The 27,171-nt window shown below is 44.8% G+C and overlaps 1 protein-coding gene across 1 annotated transcript in view; it reads left to right on the forward strand.

Annotated features, from left to right (window-relative positions):
* INSC (INSC spindle orientation adaptor protein) overlaps window positions 1–27,171 on the forward strand; it is a 136,431-nt gene that overhangs the window by 75,719 nt on the left and 33,541 nt on the right. The window contains exons 4-6 of the mRNA XM_036877055.2: window positions 547–599; window positions 1,753–1,876; window positions 18,731–18,856. Of these exons, the coding sequence (XP_036732950.2) occupies window positions 547–599; window positions 1,753–1,876; window positions 18,731–18,856 (303 nt within the window). The remainder of the gene's footprint in view (window positions 1–546; window positions 600–1,752; window positions 1,877–18,730; window positions 18,857–27,171) is intronic.

The following is a 27,171-nucleotide window of genomic DNA, read 5'->3' on the forward strand; positions in this document are numbered from 1 at the left end:
ATAGATCTTTTGTGAGGACACATGCATTATTACATATAAACATTAAAAACAGTTGAATAAAATATTAGCTAGTATTATTGTCCTGACTTTATATACGAGGAAACATACTCAGGGAGCCTAAGTGACTTGCCCAAAGTTATGCATTAACTGAAATAAGTGGGATTCAACCTAAACCTTTCAGAATCTGAAGCCCATGATGACTTTATCCCCCTTATCATTACTTCTATTTCCTCTGGCATTCACTTTTACACCTTAGTACTTTACCCTTTTCCTTGCTCCACTTTGCAAACAGTAAACTTCTATTCATTCTTTGAAGCCCAGCTCAAATGCCCATTCCTCTCTGAAGCTTCCCAGATTCCCTAGCATAAGTAATTGCTCTGTTTTCTTTTTTTGAGCTCCCAAGGCAGCTGATGTTGATCCCTTTTGCCATTCATATCACATCATTTATAGTTTATATTCATCTTTATGCCCCAGAGGGCCCAGCACAGTAGTTGGTCCTCAGCCAGTGCTTATTGAATTGAATAAAATTGGTCTATTTTTCTACAGATTGAGAAACTACTAATGGAGAAATGCTCGGAGCTCTCAGCAGTCACAGAGAGGTAAATCTGGACAGGGTCTGCAGGCCTGTTCTCAGGCAGGGGAAGAGGCTGGCGTATTCTCCAGAGAGAGAGTGGGAGGAGAGAACTGGGGCGGGGGGTCTAGGGGTCCTTTTGCTGACTTTTAGCAACAACCTTAAAAGACTTCCTTAGGATTTTCTACCCCATTTTCAAGCCCAGAGAGAATAGAAAAGGCAGAGGAGGGGCCCAGGCATAGGAAGAAATGATTTTTGAGGGTTGGAAACAAGGAAGGGGTTTTCCACAGCTTTGGAAACCCCTGACCCTCAGGCAAGGCAAGGTGAAGCCAGAGGCTCACACCCAGATGAGGATTTTACAGGCACTCACTTGCCCACACACAGATACATAAACTACATAAACACATACTCACACAATCACAGAAATACACTCACAGCCTCTTCTCCATCTCTCACACACACACATACATACATACACACATTTACACTCAGACACATGCACACCTCAACCTCACGTGTCTACACACCCAGGTCTATGCTGACCCTCTCCCTCACCCTTTCCAGCCTCCATGTCCTGGAAGGAAACCCTGGAACTTGGCATCCCCTAGGGCCCCATGGGGCTTTGGCCTTGTAGTGTGGAACATTCTCAGGGCACAGGGGTAAATTAGAGACTGGTACCCCCGTTCTTCCTGTCTGGGGAGAAAATTCTCAAGGCACCCTTCTGCACATTGCAGGCAACCATTCCTTAAAGGGTCATAGGCATTACCACATACCTTTCAAGTGAGCATCAGTGCATCTGGCACACCAGTGCCTCCCCTGCCGCAGCCCCCACCTCCCTTGCCCACCAGCACCTCTCTCCCCAGCTCTCTGGCTACGGCGATGGCAGACCATCCCAGGGAGAAGCCCAGAGGTGTAGATGTGGCTGCTTTCCAGGTGGCCTCTCTCCCTGGTGATATGGACTGTTAGTTTCTATTTTAGGCCAGCACTCCTCTGAATACTACGAGGCCAGGGGATAGCCAGCTAAGGAATATTCCATCTCTGACTCCCCCGGGACCTGATGTCTTCTCTCTAGGCAACTTGCACTATCACCAGGCCTGCAGCAGGCCTAGATCTGGCCCCTCAGTGGTCTGAGATGACCACCTTCCCCTTCCAGTGGCCCACCCTGTGGTTTCTTTTCCCAGGTGCCTCCAGATAGAGAATGAGCATGTCCTGAAGCCGATGAAGGCCTGTGTGAGCGAGACCCTGAGCACGCTGGGTCAGCACTTTGGCCAGCTGCTGGAGCTGGCCCTGACCCGGGAGGTGCAGGTCAGTGCAGGCTGGGCTGGGGATTGGGGTGCCTGTGGAGACTCCTCGGTTGGGAGTGGGTGGGCAGAGGGACTTGGCCTTGCTGGGGGAAGCTCTGATGTGGCCTTTCTTGGAGGACATCTTCCTCAGAGCACCAAAGTGAATTGAGCATCTGAGATATAGGACTGTCAGAGCTGAGCAGAGGCTTCCTGAGTAGTTAACATTAGTTTGCATTTTTCCAGATGTGAAAGCTGGAGCCCAGAGAGGGAAGAGACTTACCTAAAGTCACACAGTGAGGCAATGACAGAGCCTGGCATCTCCCAATTGCACTTTTAGTATTGTTCCTACTGCTTTAAATCATATGTATTGAGTTATTGTTTATAGTACACACAGTGGATCCTTACCATCCTGAAAGAAAGACTGAGGGCACCTGCAGGGAACAAGCCAATTCTGGAAATCCTGGCAATAGAGAAGAATCTAGAAACATCATATAATCTAGCCCCTGACTCTAGGCAGGCTCCTATGTGATTCCAGAAAGAGTCAGAGCTTTGGAGCCTGACAGATCTACTTTCAAACTGCTATTTACTGTGAGAACTTGGTCAGGTTCCTTAACCTTTTAGCCCCTTTTTTCTAACCTAGAAAGGGAAAACCTACCCCAGAGGAAAAGTGAGCACTGAGTGAAGAACATATGGAAAGTACTCAGCACATAGTACGGCTCACATACATGTTATTTCCCTTTCTTGCTTTTGCCTATTTCAAAAGGCTCCCAGAAAAGCAGATTCCATAAGGTTTTCATTATGAAAGGTATTTACATGTTATTTATAGTTACAGAAAAACTGTGTTACATATTTGCCATTCTTTTCCCACCACCAAATAAAAGCTTTCCACAAATAACAAATCCCTTCCCATGTCGGCTTCTCTCCAAAGTCAGCCTCTCGATTGAGACCAAAGTTTCCTTTTTCTGTTTCCTGTGTGTCTGGCTCATTTTGCACAAGGCACACAGGCACTTCTGACCTGGCTCACCTGCTGCTCAGTGCAGCTGGCTGCATGCATTCTCATCCTCCCAACTCAGAGGGGTCTGTGAAGGCCACCCTCCCTGTCCCAAGGGCCTGGGACCATGGGAAGGGTGGGCTAAGGGCTGGGTGCTGGGTCCTGCAATTACAGCCAATTAGCACATGCAGACAGTCACATGTAGGGGCAGGTGGCACCCAACGAACCATCCTGTCCCAGAGGAGCCAGTGGGACTTGGAGAAAGACATGGGTGAAGAAACTGAGGGAGTGATGAGTGAGCATACTGAAGTTAGGGGTGGGAAGGAGGGGAGCCTGGAGGGAATTTCAAGTAAGGGCATAGGTGCCTGCAGGTATCTTTTATGCTATTTTTGTGCCCTCTTGCCTGGAAGCACTGGGTTCAATTAAAAGGGCTGAAATGGGAGCTGGTTTGTAAATGGAAGCCAGCTGGGTTAGAAGTAGTCATCAGCTCTTTCCACTGGGGGCAAAGGGTTAGGGTGCCTTTGATGCTCTAGGTCATAGAATCCTGGGAAAACTCTCTGGGCTGCTCAGAGTGCACTTGGGCCTTGGGGACTGTGTATCTGATTTCCTGGGACTCTGGGTCTGTTCTGTTTTTTTCTTATCCTGATCCTATTTAGGGTAGAATTCCTAATGCCATGCTTTCACTTTCCCGGCTAAATCCTGCTCTGTCCCCAGGTCTGACCACCTGGGTCACTGACGCTTGACCTGGGAGCTGAGCTGGATGAGCTGTTCCTCTCCTAGAATTTGGTCCCCTATTAGCCTCCCTCCCCTCACGGGGCAGGCAGTGTCTGTCTTCCATTCCTCTGCTTGTTAGCTTCCTGATAACCCCCTTTTCTTCCCAGCATGCCCCTGGTGTCCTCGAGGCCCTCCTATGGGTTGAGTTTGCTGTGCTCATATTTTTTGGCTGATTTTTAGCTTCCTTTTTTTTACATTGGAACATTTCCATACAGAATAGTGGTGACATAAGGAGATACATTGGCTAAAAGCAAGGTAATTTGAGTTTAGTGTTTTAAGCATGTGTTTCCTAAACTGGTTATCTAAATATTGTTCCCTAGGACATTAGTAATTATACCACGATACTGTATTTGAGTATTTTGACATGCAGGAAATTAAGTTTCTTTCTTTGCATCAGACTTTCTCCTATAAGGTGCTATTCTGCAAGTCTTCTAAAAAGTCCTCACACATTCATAGTAGTTTTTGTCTGACCCGTAGCTTCCATAGACAGGGATTTTGGTTTGATTTCTCCTTGGATATATATCTAGTGATTAGAACACTACCTGGCATACAGTAGGCATTCAATAAATATTTATTAATGAATTAATATTAAGAAGTGTATTCTAAATTTATATAGTCACAGATCTTTTTTATTCTTAAAGCACTTGTTCCCTTATTCTGGGATGCTGGTGTTTCAGGAGATGCAATTTGGCAAACCCTTGTTTTGCACTAGAGAACCGTGTAGGCTCTTGAGCAGAGGACTGGTGCTCTTCCAGTTCTCCAGTCCTCACCCCCACGCCAAAAATAATGCCTGGTGGAATGGTCTCATAATTAGGGCAGTGATAATATAGCACTACTCTGCACTGGTCTGCTTCACCCTGGAATGCTATGTCCAGTCCCAGAACCCCAGTGTGTCATTGGCAATGGTTGTGCTCAGAGGACGTTCCTAGGAGAATAGGGAAAGGCTGAAGATCAAGGAATGTGGGGAACAGTTGGAGTAGCAGGGAATGCTTAATCTAAGGATGGACACTCTTCTACTTCCCAAAGTTCTGTACTTTGTGGCCCCAAAGGAAATAAGGACCTTAGGCCAGGGGAGCGAATCTACAGGATATTCCATCAAAAAGGAGTTTGTGAAGCAATACGGCTGCCCCACACTGGAAGGCCCACCTTAGGAACTCCCATTACTGAGATGGGCAGGTTTTGCTGGGGAGGACACATCGTTGGTATGTGGAGGTCGGACCGAGTGAATTGTAAGATTTCTTCCAACTTTAATAGTATACACTTCTATGAATGTGGGCATGGTACGTGGAGTGGACTGAGCATGGAGTTTGGAGGCATCTCAGGGTTCAAATCCTGATCATGCTATTTATGGGATATGCAGACTTAGGCAAGTTACTTAACTTCCTGTTTCCTTACCTCAACTGTGTTGTTAGGATTAAATGAGATAACACATGAGTAATTAATTGGTGATACTTTTCTGACTGTGTCAACTGCTTTATTTACTAGAGATAGCTCTGGCTCAAGAGAAGCTAACAAGCTATGCTCAAAGAGCCTCCTAATTAACCAATTAATTATTTAATAAGATAATTATTTAATAAATTAATTATTTAATAAGATAAAGGCATGGGAATATTTTAGGCTTAAATGTTAAGAGCCCCCAGTGGGAACTAATGAGCACGAGTCTCTCTGGGAATAAAGGATTGGTCATGTGAGAGGTAAGACAAGAAGACTTGACTTACAAAAATGGATCTACTTGATGTGGCTCCGAGGGGACTCTGTTGAATAAATTCACTCCCACCTGTATCATTGAGTCCTTGACTGAGCTTTGAATAGATGTTACATTCATTCATCCTTTCATTCTGTCAATCAATTTTTATTTTAGTTTAAAATGGCACCTTAATTCTAATGAAACTGATTAAGGAATGTATCTTTGAGTTTGAGGCTAAAGGAACTTGTTAGAACTTTCTCTTTTAGCTACGTGTCCCCTCCCTGTCCCAGGCAGAGCTGAACAACCTCAGGCGTCACCTGAGGGACAAGCACCTATCCTGTGATGGGGTCAGACCAGGAGGACACTCCCTAAGAGGAGAGAGGCAGGTGCGTTACACTGAGCATACTGAGCTCCTTCTTCCAAACTCACTAACTCATCCCTGCCCTCTCAGTGAGGTGACATGGAGCCACAGGGCATGAAGCCAGCATTGCTGAAATCCCTATCTAGAGGAACAGTTTGGGAACCAAGTATTGACCCTTAGTAGTTCATAGTTTTTGTTCTGTGTCTAACTGGCCTTGTCTGTTGGTCTGTGCTCACAGAAGTATGGTTGGGCTCCCTGGGGGAGGAGGTCAGCTGCCAGTGGGGAATTCTTTTCCCACCTTCATGAAGCCATTCTTCCAAATCACAGCCTCTCTTGCTCTGTGGATTCTTCTGGAGTCACAGTGAGCAATTTAGACTTTGTTCCGAGAAGATTCAGATATGACTCATTATATGACATTCATCAAATTAACTCTCAGGAGGTTTTGTAACTAAAGCTCAAAATTTCCTTTCTTGTTCTACTCCCTTCTCTCAGATTTTGCTCAGCTATGTTGTCCAATGTAGGTAATCAGAGGCTACAGTGTGGTTAAATGGCAACTTAAAAGTAATCCAAACATACTCACCAGATGAGAAATGATGTCCAAAGTTTTAATATTTTGAAGTTCTATGGGAGAAAATAAAGTAAAAGTAAAAAAAAAAACGAAAAAAAACCCAAAACTGAACCTGTTTACTTTTAGGAATAATTCAAAGTCTCAAATTCTTAGGTTAATACAATTCTCTTCAATTTTCTTACTCTGTTCACCTTAGCCAGGAGAGTCTCATCCCAGTGTGTGTGGGAAGTCATGTTTCCTTGAGCAGCTACAGTCCAGGCTGCCTCTCCAGCAGTGGGAGGGCTTCCTTCCGGACTTCTCAGTTTGTATGTGTCTCTCCAAACCACACTTGAAAGGGCCCGAAGAGTTAGTATCTTGGATACACAGTATTTTCACAGCACTACCCCTGTGCTCACAGAAAATTCGAACAGATTAATTGCAGGCAATATTTCATCCCAGGACTCTGTCCTCAGAGTTGCTGAAGGTTTTAACAGATACTCCCCTGTGGTTGAAAGAGGGTGGGGGACAGGTGCTGTCTTGGTTGGATCTGCAGCAGGATGTTAAGTGACTAGATTTCAGTTGTCTGCAGTCCACAGGGATTTGTGAACATACATTCACTGGGGGAAAGCATGCACCACAGGTTAACTGTAGCACAGTGTTTGCCCTATGTGGGGGGAAAATGTCTCCCTTCTCAGAGAGGGGTCTTGGAGACATTTTCTTCTTCCAGCGAAGTCAGGCATTTGTCATTCCTTCCCAAGGACTGGCTTGATTTGCATTCTTTCCCTTCTAGCATTTTCCACACTTCTTAGTTTCTAGCTCCCCTCTACAAACACTATATTTCTGCCACCCCAGGCTACATTGATTTGGGCTGCTTGAAGTGGACCTAGGCCAGTGGTCTTCGAACCACTTCAAATGCATTGCATTCTCCAGGTTCCCAAAGGTTTCCTAGGAGAAATGCAAGCATATATACTTTTAAGGAAATCAATTTCCAGATCTTCAATTTTTGTTTGTTTTCTTTCTAAAAACGATTCTCCTGATAATGCACAGTTTTTAATAGCCCTTCTATTACTTTCAAAAAGAGAGGTATACTCCTCACCCATCCCAAATCTGATAGCGCATTGCTCTGCTGTGCAAAATTAGAGTGGGAGTGAGGAGATCAAATAGGAAGACACCTTCATTCATGAATCATAAACCCTTAGGCCTCCATGAACTATTCTTTGTCTTTTATGTATTTTTGTTGAGAGGGCATTAGAATTGTGTATTTTGCCCAGTGTGGGGATTTTCTGAATCCAGATATATGGTAGAATGGTAGAGTGAGTGCATGCATATGTCTATATGTGGGAGGGGTGGTTAGGAAAGTTTCCAGCTTATTATATCCCTTCCATCTCCACTTATTCTCAAATTGTGCATGGCTCTTGAGGAACATTCTCCTTAGCCAAAATGAAGGCAGCACTGGTAAAGAACATCAAACACTAAAATGTTTTTTAAGCGGCACATATTAAGATGCAAGCAATTCTTTCAGCTGTATTTCATGCTCAACTCCAGAATATGTCATTAACTGGAAAGAAAGTATCTTTGAAGAACCAAAGAGTCTAAAGGTTAATGATACTGATTCTTGAAAATGCTATTGAAATACTTATGAGAATGATCCTATTTTTCAAGTTATATGGGGTGAAATCCACAGATACAAGTTTTACATTTTTTCCCCAGATTTGGTGCACATTACTTAAGGAAGCAGTTCCAGCCTCTTTTGTAAAAACATTTTATGAAATATTTATACTAATACCTATTTCCTGTTAACAAAAGGAATTGCCAGCTGCTAGACTAATTATAGTAAATACATTTTTCCTTCTTTAAATACATTGAAGTTTGATTATGGAGCTACTAAAAATATTTGAATGAGTTCTATTTTTGTTCTCAGATCTTATTTAATCATTCCCTACATGATTAAATGAACACCAAAGTTCAATACATATATGCACACCTATTTACTGAAGAGTACAATGCCTTTTATCATATTTTTAGATTTATAATTAATTTACAGTCTTAGCTACATATTACTTTGCATTATTAAAAGCTTAGTAAAGTATTTTATCTTGGCTTTATAACATATACAAATAAATAAAATTTTATTTTAGGTCTACATTATTTTAATATTGACAATTTTCAGCATTTTCCCTTAGAGAATGATCTGATCTCCATAATTATTTGTCAGTGTTTTTTTTTTTTTTTTTTAGCATTTCTTGAAGCACATATCAAAACATTTTTAAATTAAACATGAAGTCAGGTCTATATTGATAAGAAGTTAGGTTGATTTGGCCTGTTGGTCTGACTGAAAGAACTCTCTTTGCCAATGAGGTTATAGGGTGAGTATTTCCCATTAATTAAATAAGAAAAGCTGTAGCTTCAAGGTTTTGATAAAACATATTTGAAACACAAAAAATACTTAATTAAAAAATTATATTGACAATGAAATTAATAATATTTTGATTTTCCTAATCCTTCCTGAATAATTTGGATAACCCAAGATGCTCTGACTGAAAGAGGAAAGGTGTAATTAATGATTATTTGTCAAGTCTTGGTAAAGTACTTTCAGAATTCTCACTGGAAATTGAGATAGTAAATGAACACCTCTAATGATTGGGTAACAAATTCTTTTGTAAGTCAATTGGTTTCCAGTTCTTTGCTTCTACCTATTTAGAAGGGACCAGTTTAGAGGAGTTATCAACTGGCAGATCATTAAAAATAGTAATTAATGATAGATCACTATATGATTATATAATTCCAAATGTGCTCAAATGGTGGGGCAGCTTGGCTTTATAAACTCCTCCCATTCCTCTCTATGAATTTATGGAAACAAGATTTTTCAGGGTTTACATATGAAATTATAGCATTAAGTCAATATTCAATCACAGATATATGAATGAATTAGGCTACAAAGGATATGAAGACTCATTAAGAGATATTTACAATAAAATGTAAATTTTTATGGCCTATAATTATTTATCAAAATTTATAATATATGTTGTTTTGACAAATTGTATTGATAATAATTGTAACAGTAACTCAACCAAAAAGAGATTAAGTCTAACCAAGACTTAGAGTCACAGAAAATAAAATTTCAAATTTCAGTTACACATGAGATCAATAAAACCTTTTGAAACTAATGTATTACCTTAAGATAAAATTCTGAGGAGGAATTGGAATGGGAATATAAATTTAGGGGTGAAAAGAAAAGATGCAAATTTTCAAATGTTAAAGATTATTCATGTATTTTTAAATGGATGATGATATCAAGTTGTTTTGTTATTTATATTCTATTGAATACATCTAAAAGAGTGATGTAATGGTTTTATTTTATATCAATATTTACAATCTGCTGGAAATTACATCCTTTCCAACTTTGTTCTTTGAATTTGAAATGATGAAAAATTTCACCTGTCAAATTAAAATTGTGCAAAAGATTATATATTTAAGAAAATTCTTTTAGGGCTAAATGAGAAAAAAAAGTCACATCGGACACACAGGCACTCTAGTTCTATAATCATGATGGCTATTGACCCTGACTCTCGCTAGAGAATTGCTTAGGCCTTAAGACCCCTCTCGTCTAGGGAGGGTTTCCTTACGATGTTCCTAAAGTCTGGCCCCTTATGGGCTCAGTGAGGACCAGTCCCTCTGCCACATGCTTCTTGGAACCATCTTTCCAAACCTTTTGAATATTTTAGCCTTGAGTAGCATTTCTTTCTGCAACATCCTTTTTTAATGCACTATGCCTCCAGGGCTCTCTTTCCTTCTGTTAATCCCCTACTTCTTTCAGGAAGACTCAGCTGAATTTCTAAAAGTTTACCCTGCTTTTCATGTGCGTCTCTTGTTTTACCTAACTCAGAGAATAAGCCCTATTTTGCTGGGTCTGAGCAGCTTTCCCATGTTAACTTCTTTTTCCTTTCTGGCACATTTACTTGCCTTTCAAAAAAACTCTTAAATTTTGGGATTTCCCTTGTTGAGAGAAGTGAAATTAAGATCTGCATCTGCCCAAAACCTCCAGTTCTTAGAGATCTTATCCACAGTTGCCCCTCTAAATTGATATTGCAACTCAGGAGATATTTTCCCATCAGATCAATAGCTAATCCAAGCCTGGATTGAGTTATTATTTTGTCTATCTGCTCTTTAGTATGTGCAGTCTTTCTGTGCCTTTCCTCAGAGTCCTAACTCTGCATTTCCCCTATATGTTGTCTTAGGACACAGGCGATACTATATCCTCAAAATAAGATATTTTCAAAACCTTACATCTGAAGATTTATCTAGTAATCCTTTGAATATTTCATGCTGATCTCTGTAGTATTTTCCTGTGTTTCAGAACTCTACTACCATATGACAACAACCCTAGCAATAATCTCATAATTTTAAGGGTCAACAGTTTGGGCAGGGCTTGGCTGAGTGATTCTTCTCTTCCACAAGGCATCAAAGGAGTCACGTGGTGGTATTCGGCTGGCAGATGGTTTGGAAAGTCTTAGAAAGCTTTACCACGTGTACCGTGCACTGCGGGGGATGACTGGAGAGCAGAGCTCAGCTGAGAGTATTGATCAGGGATCCTATACACCATTTCTCCCAGCAGGACAGAGCAGTTAGAATGCGGGTACCTCCTTAACTCTTTTTATCCCTTTCTCCTGGTCTTCAAGATGTAATTTTTTTGTTTCATTTCTGCCTTAAAAAAATTCTGTCATTCAGCCTCATCTGTCTATCTTCCTTTGTTTCCATTCCTTCACCTTCTTTTCATGAGATAGAAGAAAGCATGCTTTTGACAATTCTCCAATGCCTACTTGGTTTCCTAAAAAAAAAAAAATCTCGATTTTAGAGACTGTGTTCGTTTGAAGCTGACACCAGGTTAGGACTGGATAAGAAATGCCTGTGAAGGACAAAGGGGAGGAAGCAGGAACACGCCTGGAAAACTGTGTTGCAGGTCTGACAGCTGAAAGAAAAGGGGGAAGGAAGAAACTGGGAATTTTCAAGCTGAAGTCCCATTAGAGGAGTCCCATGTGCTGCGGTCTGGGCCTGCAGAAGTGTCCCTGTGCGCTCAGTCACAGCTGAGAGTAGCTCGGGGAAGGACGGCCCCTGCAAGAACACAGTGGTGGATCAGAGAGGCAACAGCTGAGACTCTCAGCCAACTCTGCCCCTGCAGCAAGAGCTCTGGCTACCGCAGGGCAGAGCATTGCAGGTACTAACGCTCCTCAGTTTGGTGAGAGCTGCTAACGAGAATGGATATTCTCCTTGATTAATTAGTCCAGGTGTGGTCCCTCCAGTGCTGAAGGAGACAGAGTCACTGACCTTGGACAAGAGGAAGTCAGATTCACAAGGGTTAAGGTCCAGCTCCACCATGCACTGCATCTGTGACCTTGGTCAGATGTCTGTGTCTCAGTCTTCTTAACTGTGAAGTGGGGGCTGGACAAGACTGCTGAGGACCCTTCCAGAAACTCTGATTTATTCTGATACTTAGGGCCTTGACAAATTCAATGGAGCCCTTGATATCATGTCTTTCCAAATTTATCCTTGTGAAAAGGATGCTTACAACTTTTCATTGTCAGAGAGCTGATTCACTGAGACATATCTGAGGCATAATTATGGTACATGCGTATATAGACATTAGCAAGAAATTATTCTCAGACGTAAATGGTCTAATATTAGCAGATGATTGTCAAAGACATTGGGTTTGAATTGTTTAATGTCATGCTAATTTGCTTCAAGTGCAAACACTAATCAGGAACATTAGGTAATTATCATTTAGGTATAGGACCCCAATATAGGAAATCTGCATTTTCATGTGAGCATTAATATCACTTATGTAAGTGCTTACAGTAATGATGGGGAAGGATTCTAAGAAGCACATTCATTACAGAGATTTGTAGTGACAAATCTTGGTTATTATTAATTTTACCTTTTGTTGAATATCTTACAAGAGGCACCTATCAAGTCTTAGGGAATAATTTTATATTTAATTTAGTTTGATTAAATACGCACTTAAGCTTAGACTGCTATATGTAGAGGATTAGCATATTGCATATGTGAAGACTGAGTTTGAATAAAGAAGAAAAAAGGGTAACCCATTTTATTTGAGTCTAGAACCCTCTTAATTTTAATCATTTTACAAATGGGGAAACTGAGGTCTAGGAGGTTTATCTCAATTGCCCAAGACCACAAAATAAGAACAACTAAAAATTTTATTTTGCTTCCATACACCAGATATCTTTAGAAGTCCTTTATAGAGATTGGCTACCTCAAGAGATGGGTGCCACCACTGCAAGAGATAGACATTGTTATTTCTACCATTGTACAGATGAGAAAACTGAGGCAGAGAAGGACTCAGTTATCTGCTCTAGGCCGTGGACAGAAGTGACAGAGCAGGATTGCAACAGAGGCAGTTTGGCTCTGGGGTCCATGCTTTTAACCATAGACACACTTTCTCATCAACATATAGTGTTAAAAAAGGCAAGCTGGCCCTGGAACTCAGAGCTCATTTCCTTTTCAGTGTCTTTTCCATAACTCCAGGGTTAATTAAAACCAAATCCATTTTAATATTTAAAAATAACATGGCAACTGGAACTGCACAAGTGGCTGCTCAGCACACCCAGCTCTGGAGGTCTCTTTTGCATGAGACCCCCAAAGACAACTCTCCCCACCCTGTCTACACACCTTCCAGGAGAAACTCACACAACTAGCATTAATTAGCAGGTAGGAATCATTTACAATCAATGAATCACATGCTTCAAAGCAAACGGTTGATTATGAAGTGGTTTTAAGAGACGTAAGAAGCTTTTTCCCAGAAATAAGCTAAACTCTTCTAGGAATAATCTTCATATATTATTTGTGGATAAATTTTCCATTTGCTTTCTTCCTGGGCCTCCCTGGGTCCTATGTTCAGTTGTTCGCAGCCCTCTCGCCACTCGCCTTAGACCCCTCAGCCTTGATCACGGTTGCGTTCCTCGCTAGTTGCCCGCTCTTGGACGGGACTCCTAGCTGTTTTGGTCTAGCTATCCATTCAGTGCAAATGTCCTGTGGCAGTAAGCTTCTGTGGAGTGCTTCTCTCAATTCAGCCCTGAACCCATCACCCGGCCAGTGTTTGCCATTGGCTACCAGCTGCATCCAAGAAAGGCAGATTCCTTGGTCATTGCTCTGGCAACTCAGTGGTCTTCAACTTGATGGTTTGTTTATTTACCTGATGGTTTCTGTTCTCATTAAGAGCCAGCAGAACAACAAAATGGTACTTGTTGAGACCCTCAATGTTGAGAGCTGGCTTTCTGATCAACTAGAGCAGGGCACATCTGTTGTCCATGCCTCAGGGGTTTGGAATTATCCCATATTTGCAAAATATAGTTCAGACCTCATGTTGATTCATGTCTTTCCCAAAACTAGAGCCTCATTCCCCTGATAGCAGGGCAGTGGGGCAGTGGATGGGACAGGATTATGGTTTCTGGGGGCTCTTAAGAGCCTGAACCACTGGTATTCTGTTAAGGAAGATGATCAGAGGGTGGATGGGGTGAGTAACCATCAGACTTTCCTTTCTTTTCTTAGGCACTGGTAAGAAAAATTGATGCCTCAGACAATATTTATACTACAGAATCCACTACAGGGAACCTGTTCAGCCTGACTCAGGAGGGGGCTCCGTTGTGCCGCATCATAGCCAAGGTGAGCTTCATGGTTACAGGCCACACCGACAGGCCCTGGGACAGCATGAGGAGGTAGCCTGGGGGGAACAGCTGGCTCGTAAAGCCTGTCCTGGCTCTAGCATTTGCTTGTTGTGTGACCTTGGAGGAGTCACCGCGACTCTTTGGGTCTTGGTGTCTCCATCTTACAGGTGGCCAGCCCCTCTGATGTCATTTCCCACTTGATAAAAAGAAAGCCAGTGTCCCTAGAGCCTCTGTCATATTTCTTCATGTGGTGTCTGTTACAAATACCAACTTCCTTCCTTATCTCCACATATTCCACAAAATCCAAACCAAATACATCTCCCAACTCAGGTTCTTAGCTGGATCCCAGAAATGTCTGCAGCCATTACGAGAGCGCAGGAAGAGAAGACAAAGGAGAGAAGGACAGTGGTTTGCAATTACAGTGGGAAACTGATTGCAGTTGCTTCTGGGCCAGTTTTCCCCTGCACTGTGGCCGAACTCTTAGGGCAAATATAGGCAATTGATAGCCCTAAGATCTCAGCAGGGTCTTCTGTTTCATTTTTACTTTTTCTTTTAATTCAAGAAATGTCATTTCTATTCTACTGGGGATAGAACCAGTAATCTAATTGGAAGCAAAGTTAGGTCCTTTGATAGACTTAAGGTGCCAGTCACAGGAAGATATGCTCCAGCTTGGTGGCTGCCAGGCCTGGCTGCACCACCATCCCTCAGGGAGTTTTTGGAAAACACAGATGTTTTTGCCTCAAGATTTACTGAGGTCCTACAGTAAGACCTGGAAATCTACATTTTAACAAGCTCAGCAGGTGATTCTGAGACCTGACCCCTCTCACTGAACTAAGCTCTTAAATCTAGAAGATCAGGTTTAATGCTTTTCAACTCTGGTCTGGAGAGAAGTAAACTATGTCTAACAGCAAAAGCTAACGTTTGAGTATTGCTGTCCAGTATGCTTAATGCCTTGCAGACATCATTTCTTTCAAATTACAAAACCATCCTAAGAAGAAGGTACCAGGTTTGTTTCCATGCATTGTTGAGGAGATGGCTTAAGGGGCTTACTCAAGGCCACACAACTGATAGAGTCAGAATCAGAATCAAAGTTCCTTTGATTTAGAGCTCATGAGTTTAAAACCCACAGTGGGATTTTCTGGTTCAGTCCTTGGCCCTTTGGGTTCTTGGGCCAAAGTGTGTCTCAGAAGTTCTCAACTCTGTATGTGTATTAGAATCACGAGGGAGCTTTAAAAATCACACAGCTAGTAAGTAGCTGAGCTGGAAGGTGAACCCACCTGTTTGGCAGCCAAGGCTATGCTTTTGTTTCCTATTCTGAACTGCCTCTGAGCAGCCCCTCTTCCTCCACTTCCTCCACTTCCTCCTGCCTTTCCCCTCCTTCCCACAACCTTCATTATTTACTGTGTCCTTTCTATATGTCAGGTACTGTGCTAAGTTTTCCATTCATCACCTCATCTGGTCCTCTCAATAATCTTAAGATATGTTGCAGTTATAATTCCCATTGTATAGATAAGGGAACAGAGAGAAGGTATATAATTTGTTCGAGGTCATATACATTAAGTGCAGAGCTGGGATTTTAACCAAATCTGTTGACTCCAGAATCTTAATCTCAACCTTCTTATGTCTTCAGCCCTTGGGAAAGAGTGGATAAACCCAGTTCTCCCTATGATGGTGGTAGCAAACCCCATCCCTGAGTGCAGAGCACAGAAAACTCCCCTGTGCTTGGTCAAAATCACCCCCATCCCAGCAACTCTATTACTCCCCTGCCTGCTAGTCTACATCCCACAAGTGGCCTCCTCCAGCTTTATGACAGCTTATCCCAAGGCTGTCTGAATAACGCATACCATTATACAGCTGGGCTCCGAGCCCAGAGCTTTCTATAAAATTAAACAAGCTCCAGCCAACAGTGTGAATCTGCTAGTTCAGGCGATTCCTGGCTCTCCCCTAAGATGAGTGCCACTCTTGGGTCCTCAGTGGGGGCTTCAGGGTGGTCCATGAAATGCATTCCCCTCCCTTCCTCTGTGGTCTTCTTCCTTCTCTCCCTTCCACCTATTCCAGCCCTTGGGACACCTCCATGAGGATATGAGACTTTCTTCTAACCAAGAAGCCTTCATGGCCTGACCCTTGCTGGGCTGTCCAGAACTGGATACTAGGGCTTTTCATTAACTCAACTGCTCTCCCAATAGCTTGATCTTGTAGCTGTCATGACCTACAAAAAGTTAATAAGTTAACTTTACCAAAGTTAACCAGCAGCACAGTCAGGGTTTAAGCCAGAATCCCCTTAGTCTGGGTTCAGGATTTCCCCACTTCCAACCCTAATAGCTAAAAATGCTAAGAAGACTATTTTCCAGACTTGGGAAAGAATGCGGTGAGAATCCAATGCAAATAGAGGCTTAAATATAGTTATGCTGGGCTCAGTGTCTCCTGAGCCAAAGGAAGGCTGCACATTGACCTGGGCTCTCAGCCTTGCATTCTTTTTTTCAATTTTTCAATTTTCAATTTTAATTTTTTTTGGTATCATTAATATACATTTACATGAACAACATTGTGATTACTAGATTCCCCCCATTATCAAGTCCCCACCACATACCCCATTACAGTCACTGTCCATCAGTGTAGTAAGATGCTATAGAATCACTACTTGTCTTCTCTGTGTTGTACTGTCTTCCCTGTGCAACCCCCTACATTATGTGTGCTAATCGTAATGCCCGTTTTTCCCCCTTATCCCTCCCTTCCCACCCATCCTCCCCAGTCCCTTTCCCTTTGGTAACTGTTAGTCCATTCTTGGGTTCTGTGAGTCTGCTGCTGTTTTGTTCCTTCAGTTTTTGCTTTGTTCTTATACTCCACAGATGAGTGAAATCATCTGATACTTGTCTTTCTCTGCCTGGCTTATTTCACTGAGTATAATACCCTCTAGCTCCATCCAAGTTGTTGCAAATGGTAGGATTTGTTTTCTTCCTATGGCTGAATAATATTCCATTGTGTATATGTACCACCTCTTCTTTATCCATTCACCTATTGATGGACACTTAGGTTGCTTCCACATCTTGGCTATTGTAAATAGTGCTGCAGTAAACATAGTGGTGCATATGTCTTTTTGAATATGAGATCTTGTATCCTTTGGGTAAATTCCAAGGAGTGGAATTCCTGGGTCAAATGGTATTTCTATTTTTAATTTTTTGAGGAACCTCCATATTGCTTTCCACAATGGTTGAATTAATTTACATTCCCACCAGTAGTGTAGGAGAGTTCCCCTTTCTCCTCATCCTCACCAGCATTTGTTGTTCCTTATCTTTTAGATGTTGGCCATCCTAACTGGTGTGAGGTGATATCTCATTGTGGTTTTAATTTGCATTTCCCTGATGATTTGAGGCATCTTTTCATGTGCCTGTTGGCCATGTGAATTTCTTCTTTGGAGAAGTATCTGTTCAGATCTTCTGCCCATTTTTTAACTGAGTTATTTGCTTTTTGTTTGTTGAGGTGCATGAGTTCTTTATATATTTTGGATGTCAACCCCTTATCAGATATGTCATTTATGAATATATTCTCCCATACTGTAGGATGCCTTTTTGTTCTACTGATGGTGTTCTTTGCTTTACAGAAGCTTTTTGGTTTGATATAGTCCCACTTGTTCATTTTTGCTTTTGTTTCCCTTGCCCGTGGAGATATGTTCATGAAGAAGTTGCTCATGTTTATATTCAAGAGAGTTTTGCCTATATTTTCTTCTAAGAGTTTTATGGTTTCAGCATTGCATTCTTTGGCACCATTTCTTTGTTGTTTGCTCTGGATGTAAATATCTATCTATCATCTATCTATCTATGTATCTATCTATCTATCTATCATTCATCTATCATCTCTATCATCTGTCATGGTACATATAAATAATATTTATACTGTATGTGATTAAATATAAAACATACAAATACATACACATACACAGATGAAGACATATATATGTATACATATATATAAATATTTACATCATTAATAACCAGAAGGGAAACTGTTAGATACCTGTTTCTTTTCTTCTCAGCCCCAGAAGCACTTGGGGAATCCTACCTCCAGTCTGAACTATCAAGAGTAACATTACTTCTGGAGCTAGCATTTCACTGCAGCATGTGTGTGAGCATGGGAGTGTGTGTATGTATCTGTTTGTATAGGAACTGTAGGAGAGGAAAAATTCTTTTTTTTTCCCTAGTACCTTACTAGGTATTGTCTGCTGCCCTATAAAATAGGCTGACAAAAAAATGATTAACAAGAGAAAAAGAAACAGATTTATTAGCATGTGTGCTGCGTTGAATGATTAGTAACTCAAAAGGTTGGTTAGAGCTTGGGCTTATACATATTAGCAAAGGAACAATATGTTTTTCGAGAAATAACAAGACAGAGGAAAAGGATCCTGAATCTCTAGGGGAAGCAGATTGTGAGAAGGCATATACATGGCAAACCAATAGTGAATAAAGGCTGGCTGGTAAGGTTTGTTATGTAAATTCCTCTGGTGCCATTGCCAGGCTGACAAGGATCTGAAGTGGTCTCTGGTGATTAACTTCTGTCCTTTCTGGTAGAGAGGGGAGGAGGGACATCTCTAGAAATTAATGTCCTGCTTTTAGTCAAATAGGGGAGGGCAGAGATCTTTTCTTATAACTGCTTCTTCTCAATTGCTTTCAGCTCAAAATAATCCTAATGACAAAGGGGCATATTTTGGAGTGGCATATTCTGCCACCATACAGACCTAAAAGCATATCTGCTGAATGAAGTATTGTCAGCTATTCTCGAGTCAGCCCCAGGAAGGGTCACACAGTGAAGGCGTGTGACATTTTCTTTTTTTTGGCAGGAGGGTGGAGTTGTAGCACTTTTCAAGGTCTGCCGGCAGGACAGTTTTCGGTGCTTATACCCCCAGGCACTCCGCACGCTGGCCTCCATCTGCTGCGTGGAAGAGGGTGTCCACCAGCTGGAAAAGGTAAGAATGCAGCTGGCTGGCTGGGCGTGGCCTAAGGTCCCTGAGCCAGGTGGGTGGTGAGCGGGACAGACATGCTGGTGGCCATCTGGGCCTCTTCATGGAGCAGGTCCCGAGTCTCCCCTTTCCCCGGCATCATTCGGATAGGGGTGCTGGGTCTTGACTGTGGGAGTTGATGAAGACATAAAGGGGACAGCCACTGAGAAGCTTGGCCAGGGTGGCACTCAGCACTTCCTGGGTGCAGTGGCCAACAGAGGCCAGTGGATGGAACACACATAGGCAAGCCTGGTGGGGAGTGGGTTGAGGTTCAGAGTGGTTGGTCCTTTTCATGGCAGGATCAGCAGAAGGAAGAGGAGCCAGCTCTGTAGGACAGATTGGGCAAGAGCAGGGTGGGCCCTGAGTGTCTGGGCAAGCAGGTGGGCTTCACTGAGCCTAGAGGGCTTGGGTACAGGCAACCGAGGCCTAAGGACAAGTGAATGCTGGGTCAACAATGGCATGGGGTTGGGAGGGGTGAGAGGGAAGGTGGGGATCATATGGGCTCAGGTGACTCAGCTCCAGGCCGACGTTCAGCAATGTGACCAGTTATAGCTACCACCTCCCTCTCCCCAGGTTGTAGGGTGAGGCTGTTCCTCCACTGGACTGGAGTGGGTCTGGGCCTGCAGATGGGCCCTGAGGGACATTAGCCAGGACAGCTGGGGAGGCTGGGGCTGACATCTGGGAGGTTCTCAGCCAAGTTTTAAGATGCTGAAGATTTGCATGGAAGAGAGGTAGATAGTCTTCGTATGTCCTGGTGACAACTGTGCTTCTTGCCTTGAGTCTGTTCCTGTGCCTGGCCAAAAGGGGGGTGGGGCCAGCAAGCTGCTCCCCTTCTTTGGCATCTGTGCCCCATAGGCTGGTCCCACAAGGGTGTACAACTTGAGTTGTACACCCAGGAAGAGCCTGGGTCTCCCCACTCCTGACCCCCAGCTTCTTCACTTTGGCCTGGACTCCTAGCAGGTGGTCACCTTACTTTCTACCCTGCCTCTTTCCAAAGCTATTCAGGTGATGGAACATGGGCACAGGATCATACATCAGACATGCTCTTAGCTGAGGATGGAGGGTGAACAGGGAAACTGCTCATTTTACAGATGAGAAGGTTGTGGGTCAGAATGGGGAAGTAATTTGTCTGAGGTCACACAGCAGGTTGGTGAAGGAGTTAGTGCCAGCCCTCTGGACAGAGTGCCCACTTCCCGTGGAGTCAGAAACCTTTGTATGTGTGTGCTCACTTAGATGGCAAAATGGAGGAGGGGGCGGTAGGGCAATAGACAGACAGACTCTATGAAGCACATGCATAGAGCATCTCCACCCTCATGTGCTGAATAATCCTCTCTTCTCCCATAAAATTTTTCCACCTTGGACAGTGGAAAAATGGCCAGTGCTGGGTTTGTTTCTTGCCTTCTTTCATGTTGGTTGGCAGGAAGAATGGGGGGAGAAAATAGAAGGGACTGGAATTACTAGTGCTCCAAAAGCAGTGGATTTCTTGGCTGTAGAGAGCCTGCAGAGCAGCAGGAAAATGTCAGTCCAGGAAAAAAAAAAACCAGCAGGGCTTTTTGTTTAGAGCTGGAAGCCAGTACAGCTGGGTAGTACATAGGCAATTTTTTCTTCCACGTTCCTGATGCTGCTCCAGAACCAGAAGGCACGAGTGCATTTTCCCAGGCCCGATGGGCCACCCCAGCTTGGGAGTCCGACCCTGCCCCACCGAGCAAGAGGACCAAGGGAACACTTACATTAGAGGGCTTTACTAAGCACCCGGGGCTGAGCTAGCCCCTTACACACATCCTTTCATGAACTCACCAGAACCTTGTGAGGTGAGCCTATTCAGATCTCCACCTTAAAGTCAAGGAAACTGAGTCTCAGCCAGTATAAGTGATTTTTCTAAAACCATAGAGCAAATTTTGGAGCCAGAATTCAGACCCTGTCTGCCTGAGTCTAACACCCCATTTACCTCACTTCCTCGATGGCTTAATATATACACTCAGAGAGCCAAAACAGTCCCTACAGACCACCTTGCTGCTCCTGGCCAATGTCTTAATCCCCTGCAACCGGCACAGAAAAGGGTAGCTCCAACTGGACATTCCCCTCCTACAGGTCAGATTTCTTTCAACACAATCCTGAAACATCTCTGTGCCCAGGCACTGGGCGAGACTGGCCTGGAGAGCCCCCTGGTGGTCAGAAACAGCAACTACGTGGTGCAGCAGCTACAGAGCTTACCAAGTGGCTCCACATACATTTCATTAGATGCTCACCTCAAATGTGTAAGCATCCCCATTGTACAGATGAAACAAACAAGACCCAAAAAGGTGAAATGACTTATTGTGCAGAATCACACAGCTTGTAATTCATTCATTCAGCAAGTGTTTATTGACAATCTGCTGTTTGCCAGGAACTATTTTAGGTCCTCGGAGTATAGCAGTGAACAGAACAGACAATCCCTTTGTCCTCATGGAGCTTACATTCTAGTGCAGGGGGTGGCCAGTTATGGACCATGGGCTGCGTTCAGCCTGCTGCCTTTTTTGGCATAGACCATGAGCTAAGAATTTTTTTTAAAATTTCTAAATGGTTAAAAAAATCAGAATACATTTTGTCACATGAAAATTATGTGAAATTTAAATTTTCAACTCATAGAGTTTTTTTTTTTTTCATAGGGTTTTAATGGTACACTGCCATGATCATTTGCTTAGGTGTTGTCTCTGTCTGCTTATGCACTACAATGGCAGAATTAACTGCAGGAGACCAGACAGACCACAAAGTCAAAAATACTCACTATCTGGCCCTCTACAGAAATGTTTACTGACTCCTAACAGGTACTAAGGACATCATGACAATGATGAAAAGGACACTAACATATATTGAATACTTCTTTGGGCAAGCATTTTGCTAAGCCCCTCCTTTCATCGTGTCATTTAATTGCTAACCACTGGGGCTGTGATTATTCTCATTGTTTAGAGAAGGAAGGGAGACTCAGAGAAGTGAAGCAACTTGCTCAAGGGCACACAGCTAATAAATGGCCTACAGTAATTTAGTTCCAGCTTTGCTGAGCCAGGCCTGGTCTGTGAACCATTATGTGGACCTAGAACTCAAGTCTGATATTGTGAGGTGACAATCTATACTCTTTTCCTCTATATCACACCACTTCTAAAGTTGTGAGAAGTTGTACACCCAGGAAGAGCTTGGGTCTCCCCACTCTCCACCATGCCCCCTCCTGTAGGTCCTGCCCACACCTGCTGCTGTCTGTGGTTCAGGCTGCTGAGCACTGGCCTCTAAGGCCCCAGTGATGTCAGCTGTTGGGTGGAGGGTGGAGAAGCCCAGAGACAGGCTGAATTGCAGAAACCACAGCATGGCAGGTGAGGTAAAGACAGGATGGGGAAGTGCAGTACCCAGGGGCTCTTGCTAGCTGCCCACTCACCCACAGTTTGTGACCCAATTAGATAATGTCAAAGTCCCAGCTTTCCTTCGATTTACTGGCCTGGCCTCTTTGCTGGGACCTGCTTAATTAATTGCCAATGAGAAATGTGCTGGATTTGGTGAAATTTGTCTCTGTCATGTGGCTCCCCCCAGTTCCCTCTGACCTTGAAAAGGTTCATTAAAGCACACACCCCAGAGGTGGAGGTGTGGGTCTAGTCAGGTCTCCAGATGCCCCATCCATCCCCAGCCATGCTGCATGATGCCAGAGCTTTCAGGTTTGGGGTGTTCACATGGTCATAGATTCAGTTATGGACTCACTCGCTCACTCATGAAAGTACTCGATTGTCTGCTTTTTTGCTCCTCTATCATCTAGCCATTCACTTGCTCACTCATTCACTCAGTCCATCACCCTCTAATCATGCTGCTAATTCATTCTTTTATTACACATGTGCTGCAAAGCAGCCCAGCTCAGTGAGAAAATCATGGCCTTTGAGAGTCTGGCTCTTCTGGGCTGGAACCCAGGCTTCTCTGCCTGTGAGTGTGGATGCCTTTCCCTGGGGAGTTTGCTTAACACTCCAGGCAGGCGGTTGCTGCAGCAGTCAAAGGGGCGTGATGAAATCCACCTCCAGGACTTTCAGGGAAGAAGAGCTGTGCAGTGGCGTGCTGCTTGCTACACACTAGGCACCAAATGAATAGCCGCTACTACGATTGTAGCAGGTGTGACACTGCTCACTGGGGTTTGAAAATTAGTGGCTTCAGGCGGATACTGTCTGGTGGCGAAAGGAGCGCTGACATGCGGGAGGGGGTCCGGCATGGTCAAAGACACTGCCAAACGCACAGTGTGGAGAGGCTGGGTGAGGCGGCAGCATGAGTCCTCACAAACTTTCCATTTTACAGGTTAGTTTCAGGAAGTCTGTCCTACCTTCCTGTGGCCTTGGCAGTTGCCCCTCAAGCCCCAGTCTCTATGCTAGGCTGTGGGGAGGGGGAACCAGCAGCTGTGTTCCCTGCCACCCACCCAGGAAGGCTGAGTAGGGACAAGCCCTGCAGTTCAGACAGTGGGGAGGGCTCTCCGTGGCCATCAGAGGCCGCAGGCTGCTGGCACTCCCTCTGCTGGGGGGGGCTGGTGAAGGCAGCAGCAGGGACAGTGGCGCTGGGCCCGGAGGACCATGGAGACGTTTACTGGCTCCACAGCTGGCCAGTTGGCAGTGGGGCTATACATCTTCTGTGAGCTGTGTGTTCAGTGAACTGGGGGAGCCCAGAAGAGGCAGTGTTCTCTGGACTCCTCCCTTGGAGAAGACTGGATAAAGAAAACAAGGGCCCAGGAGGGAGTGAGGGCCCCAAGGCCACATAGCCCAATGAGAGTACATGGGCCCAATTCGGGTGCCCCACCTGCCCAGACTGGGCAGGGCAGACTTCCTGGAGGACTAAATGGGGAAGGTCGGCTGGCATTACCAAGGGGAAGGGCCGCAGGATTTAGAGAGGCTGAAAGCAGGGCAGGGAGAAGGTCACTTCTCTCTGAAGGGCAGGGAGAAGGTCACTTCTCTCTGAAGCTTGGTTTCCTCTTTATAAATGGGCATGATGCCTCTTTCATGGCCCTGCTGTGATGGTGCAATACACCAGTGTGGGTGGGGCCCGCAGGTGGTGCCTGCATGCAGGAGGCACTGGCTTGTGCCTGCTCCCCCACTCTCTGCCCATTTGTCTCCACCTGCTCAGGTTGGTCTGAGGGAACCCTACATACCCCCAGAGGGGCTGAGTCCTGGGGATCTGTGACTCCCTGGCAGAGTGCTGGGTGTTCTAAGTGGCTGAAGGGACAGGATACTGTTGGTGCAGAAGCCGTGGTTGGACAGCACCAGGAGGCAGGCTGCGGTTGGAGGTGACTGGGAGCTGTGGTCCAAGTAGGGGCTAGAGATCTGGGGGGCAGGAACCTACAGGTTTAGGGCCATAAGGAGTAGGGGAACGTGCCAATCCCAATGCCTAGACAGCCTCCGAGACGATTCTAGTAATTGCCACTTCCAGCCCTGAGACTAGAGACAATCTTGCTTTCAAAAGAGCTTCCTTTTACTCCCACCCCCTCCCTCTTGCTTCATTTTTTCTAATAAGGAGGAGTTCACCCTGAGCTGGAGCCAAGGGGAGAATTTAATGAAAATCGATGGAGAAATTAAAGATGAGCAGGGGGGGAGGGGAAGCAGTCGCAATTTCAAGTCCAAGAGGAAAATCATCATTTGCAAGGATGGGAAAGCTGCTGCCCAGCTCCATGCAGCTCCCTGACTCCCACTCCCAATTCCTGGAGCAGCTTCTTGGGATTGAGATGGCCTGACGTCTGAAGGGTCCGGCCAGAGACAGGGAGTTCTGAACTCAGCTATTGAAAACCCAGAGACCGTGGGCAGGAGGGAGTGGGGTACAAGGAGGGTAATGGGGGGGGCTCCACTGTTCTAGCTGCTGTTTCACAGGGCTTTCTCTTTACTGCCTGTTCCCTGTAGAGTTGCAGATAGTCAGAAATACGTGATATTTGCAAAACAAACTCAAAAAACTAGTTTCTCTTATTCTTCTGCTTATTTGATCCTCAGTCATTTTGCAAGGATGGCATGGAGAGGTGGTCATGCCCATTTTACAGAAGGGGTACTTGAGTTTGGAAGGCATAGAGACACTGGAAGAAGCAGAGCTTGGGCTGAGAACCCTATTCTTTTGATCCCAGACATAGGTTCAGTTTGCTACAACCTTCCCTCTACCCTCCACCCTCCCATTAGTTATGCAGATCCCAGGGCAAGGCAGCTACTCTAGCTCCGAGGAGCCAGTTCTAATACGTAAATGAGGCTGGGTGGGGAGAGGGCAGCTATGGATGCCTGGCAAAAAAATCATTACTTAATTGAAGTACCTTTTTTACCTAGGAGTAGCTGCTAGAGAGGAGAGAGATAATGCCCCGAATGGAGATCCCAGATGCCTCTCCACCCCTCATGCCCCCAGGTGCAGCCTTTCAACTACCTGAGGATGCGACTGGGCGCCTGAGAGCCCCAGGTCAGCTGTCTGCTGAGACTGGCTGACAGGAGCACAGGAGGGAGACTTCCACTGTCACTTCCTCGGCCCTGAATGGGGCTTCCCAGAAGGAGTGTGGCTCATTTGTTTCCCTGCTTTCCAAGTCTCCCTTCCTCGCCTTGAGATTAGGGGTGGGGGACGTGAAGGAGCCCAGGATGTGAGGAGGCAGGAACTAAACTAGGTACACTGTCCCGCTCCCGCTGGCCTTTCCCACTGAGGGTTAACGCTGAGAATTACAGGCCAGTATTGTCCAGGATGAAGAAGGCCCTGCTGGCTCTGGGGGTCGGGGAGGATGTACCTCATGCATGAGGAGCACCCTGAGTTTGGAGAAGGCATGGGGCTGCCCAGGAGCCTGGCCTTCAGTGTGACTGCCTAGCCCTGAGGGCGGCAGCTCCGCTTGGCCACGTTCCCATGCGCTGTGCAACAGCGGCCTCTGGCGGACAAGAGCGGCAGCAGCGGCCAGGAGAGGCGGCCTGGGCTCTTCTCCAGGAGCTGGTGAGGCAGGTGGGCACTCAGCCCCAGAACCAGTGGTCGGGACCAGGGTGTGTTGGGTGTGTCGTGTGTGTGTGCAAATTCAAGTCAATAGGGGCTTAAGAAGTCTTTTTTGTAGATAAATGTGATAGGAAAAAGAAAAGGAGTTGGTTGGGCTGCGAATTCCGGTGCCTCTTCTCGAGTTGGCTGTGTGTCTAGAGGGTGGTGCACCTCAAAGAGTAGTCAAAAAAGAGCTGGACACCTCTCCCTCCTTGTGAGTTTGTAGAGGGGGCTGTGGTGTGTGTGGGGGATGGGATGAGGAGCAGCGAGCTCAGCAAGTAAGTGTTGGTCAAAGAGCTTTTCCTGGCTGCACCCACAGCAAACTGGTGGGAGCAGATAGAAGCCAGGAGCCAGATGTGCACATGACGTGACGCTGGGGAGAAGGGAAGCTGTGCCGCAGGGAAGCGACGTTACTCAGGGGCCGGCCCAGGTGCAGAGGGGCCTGCCCCGTCAGTGTGCCTCTCCCACTGGCTTCTGGGGTGGTGCAAGTGCTAGTCTGGAGGTGAGCAGGGGGGAGGAATCTGCTGTGGCAGGGAGGAGAGGCAGTGAGGAGACAGGATGTAGAAGGGGGCAGGTCTGGGGCAGACTTTGAGTAGGGAGGACTCACTTCCTGGCAACAGCCGGGCACTGACAGCATAGCGTTGACAGTAGGCCAGCTCCAGAGCAGAGCTGGAACAGTGTCCCCTGGTCCCTGACAGCAAGTGCTGGGTCCTCTGGTCCCACGCAGAAACAAGAAGAGACGGACAGAGGGACAGATGATGAGGAGAGGAAGAGACTGTCAGAAGGACGAGTGGGAGGGAGATGGGAAGACACACACAAAGATAATGAACACAGTGTCTAAAGGAGGTTTCCTTTTCGTCCAGCTGCTTCAATAGTACAAAGAAGCAGTTCACAGCTTTGTGATATAGGTGGACATGCCGCTCCCTGATTGTGACCTGCTCAGGCCTAGAGTGATCTCTCGTGATGGTTTCCATTTTCATTTTCCTGATGAGTAATGCTTTTGAGCATTTTCCCACATCTTTATTAAACATTTGGTTATCTTTCTTTGTGAAATGTCTGTCTGAGACTTTTGCCCATTTTGAAAAGTTGACCTGTCTTTTTATTATGGAATTATAAACCTTAGAAAATGTAATCTACATATAAATTCTTTGTCAGAAAAATGTATTGAGAAAAATATTCCCAGCCTGCGGCTTGCTTTTTCATTCTCTTAATGGCATCTTCTGATGAATGGAAATTCTTAATTTTGATAAAGTCCAATTTATTGATCTTTTTTTTTCTAATTGTGCTTCTTATGTCCATTTAAGAAATGT

Source organism: Manis pentadactyla, chromosome 9 (assembly GCF_030020395.1).
Source record: "Manis pentadactyla isolate mManPen7 chromosome 9, mManPen7.hap1, whole genome shotgun sequence".
Lineage (NCBI taxonomy): Eukaryota > Metazoa > Chordata > Mammalia > Pholidota > Manidae > Manis > Manis pentadactyla.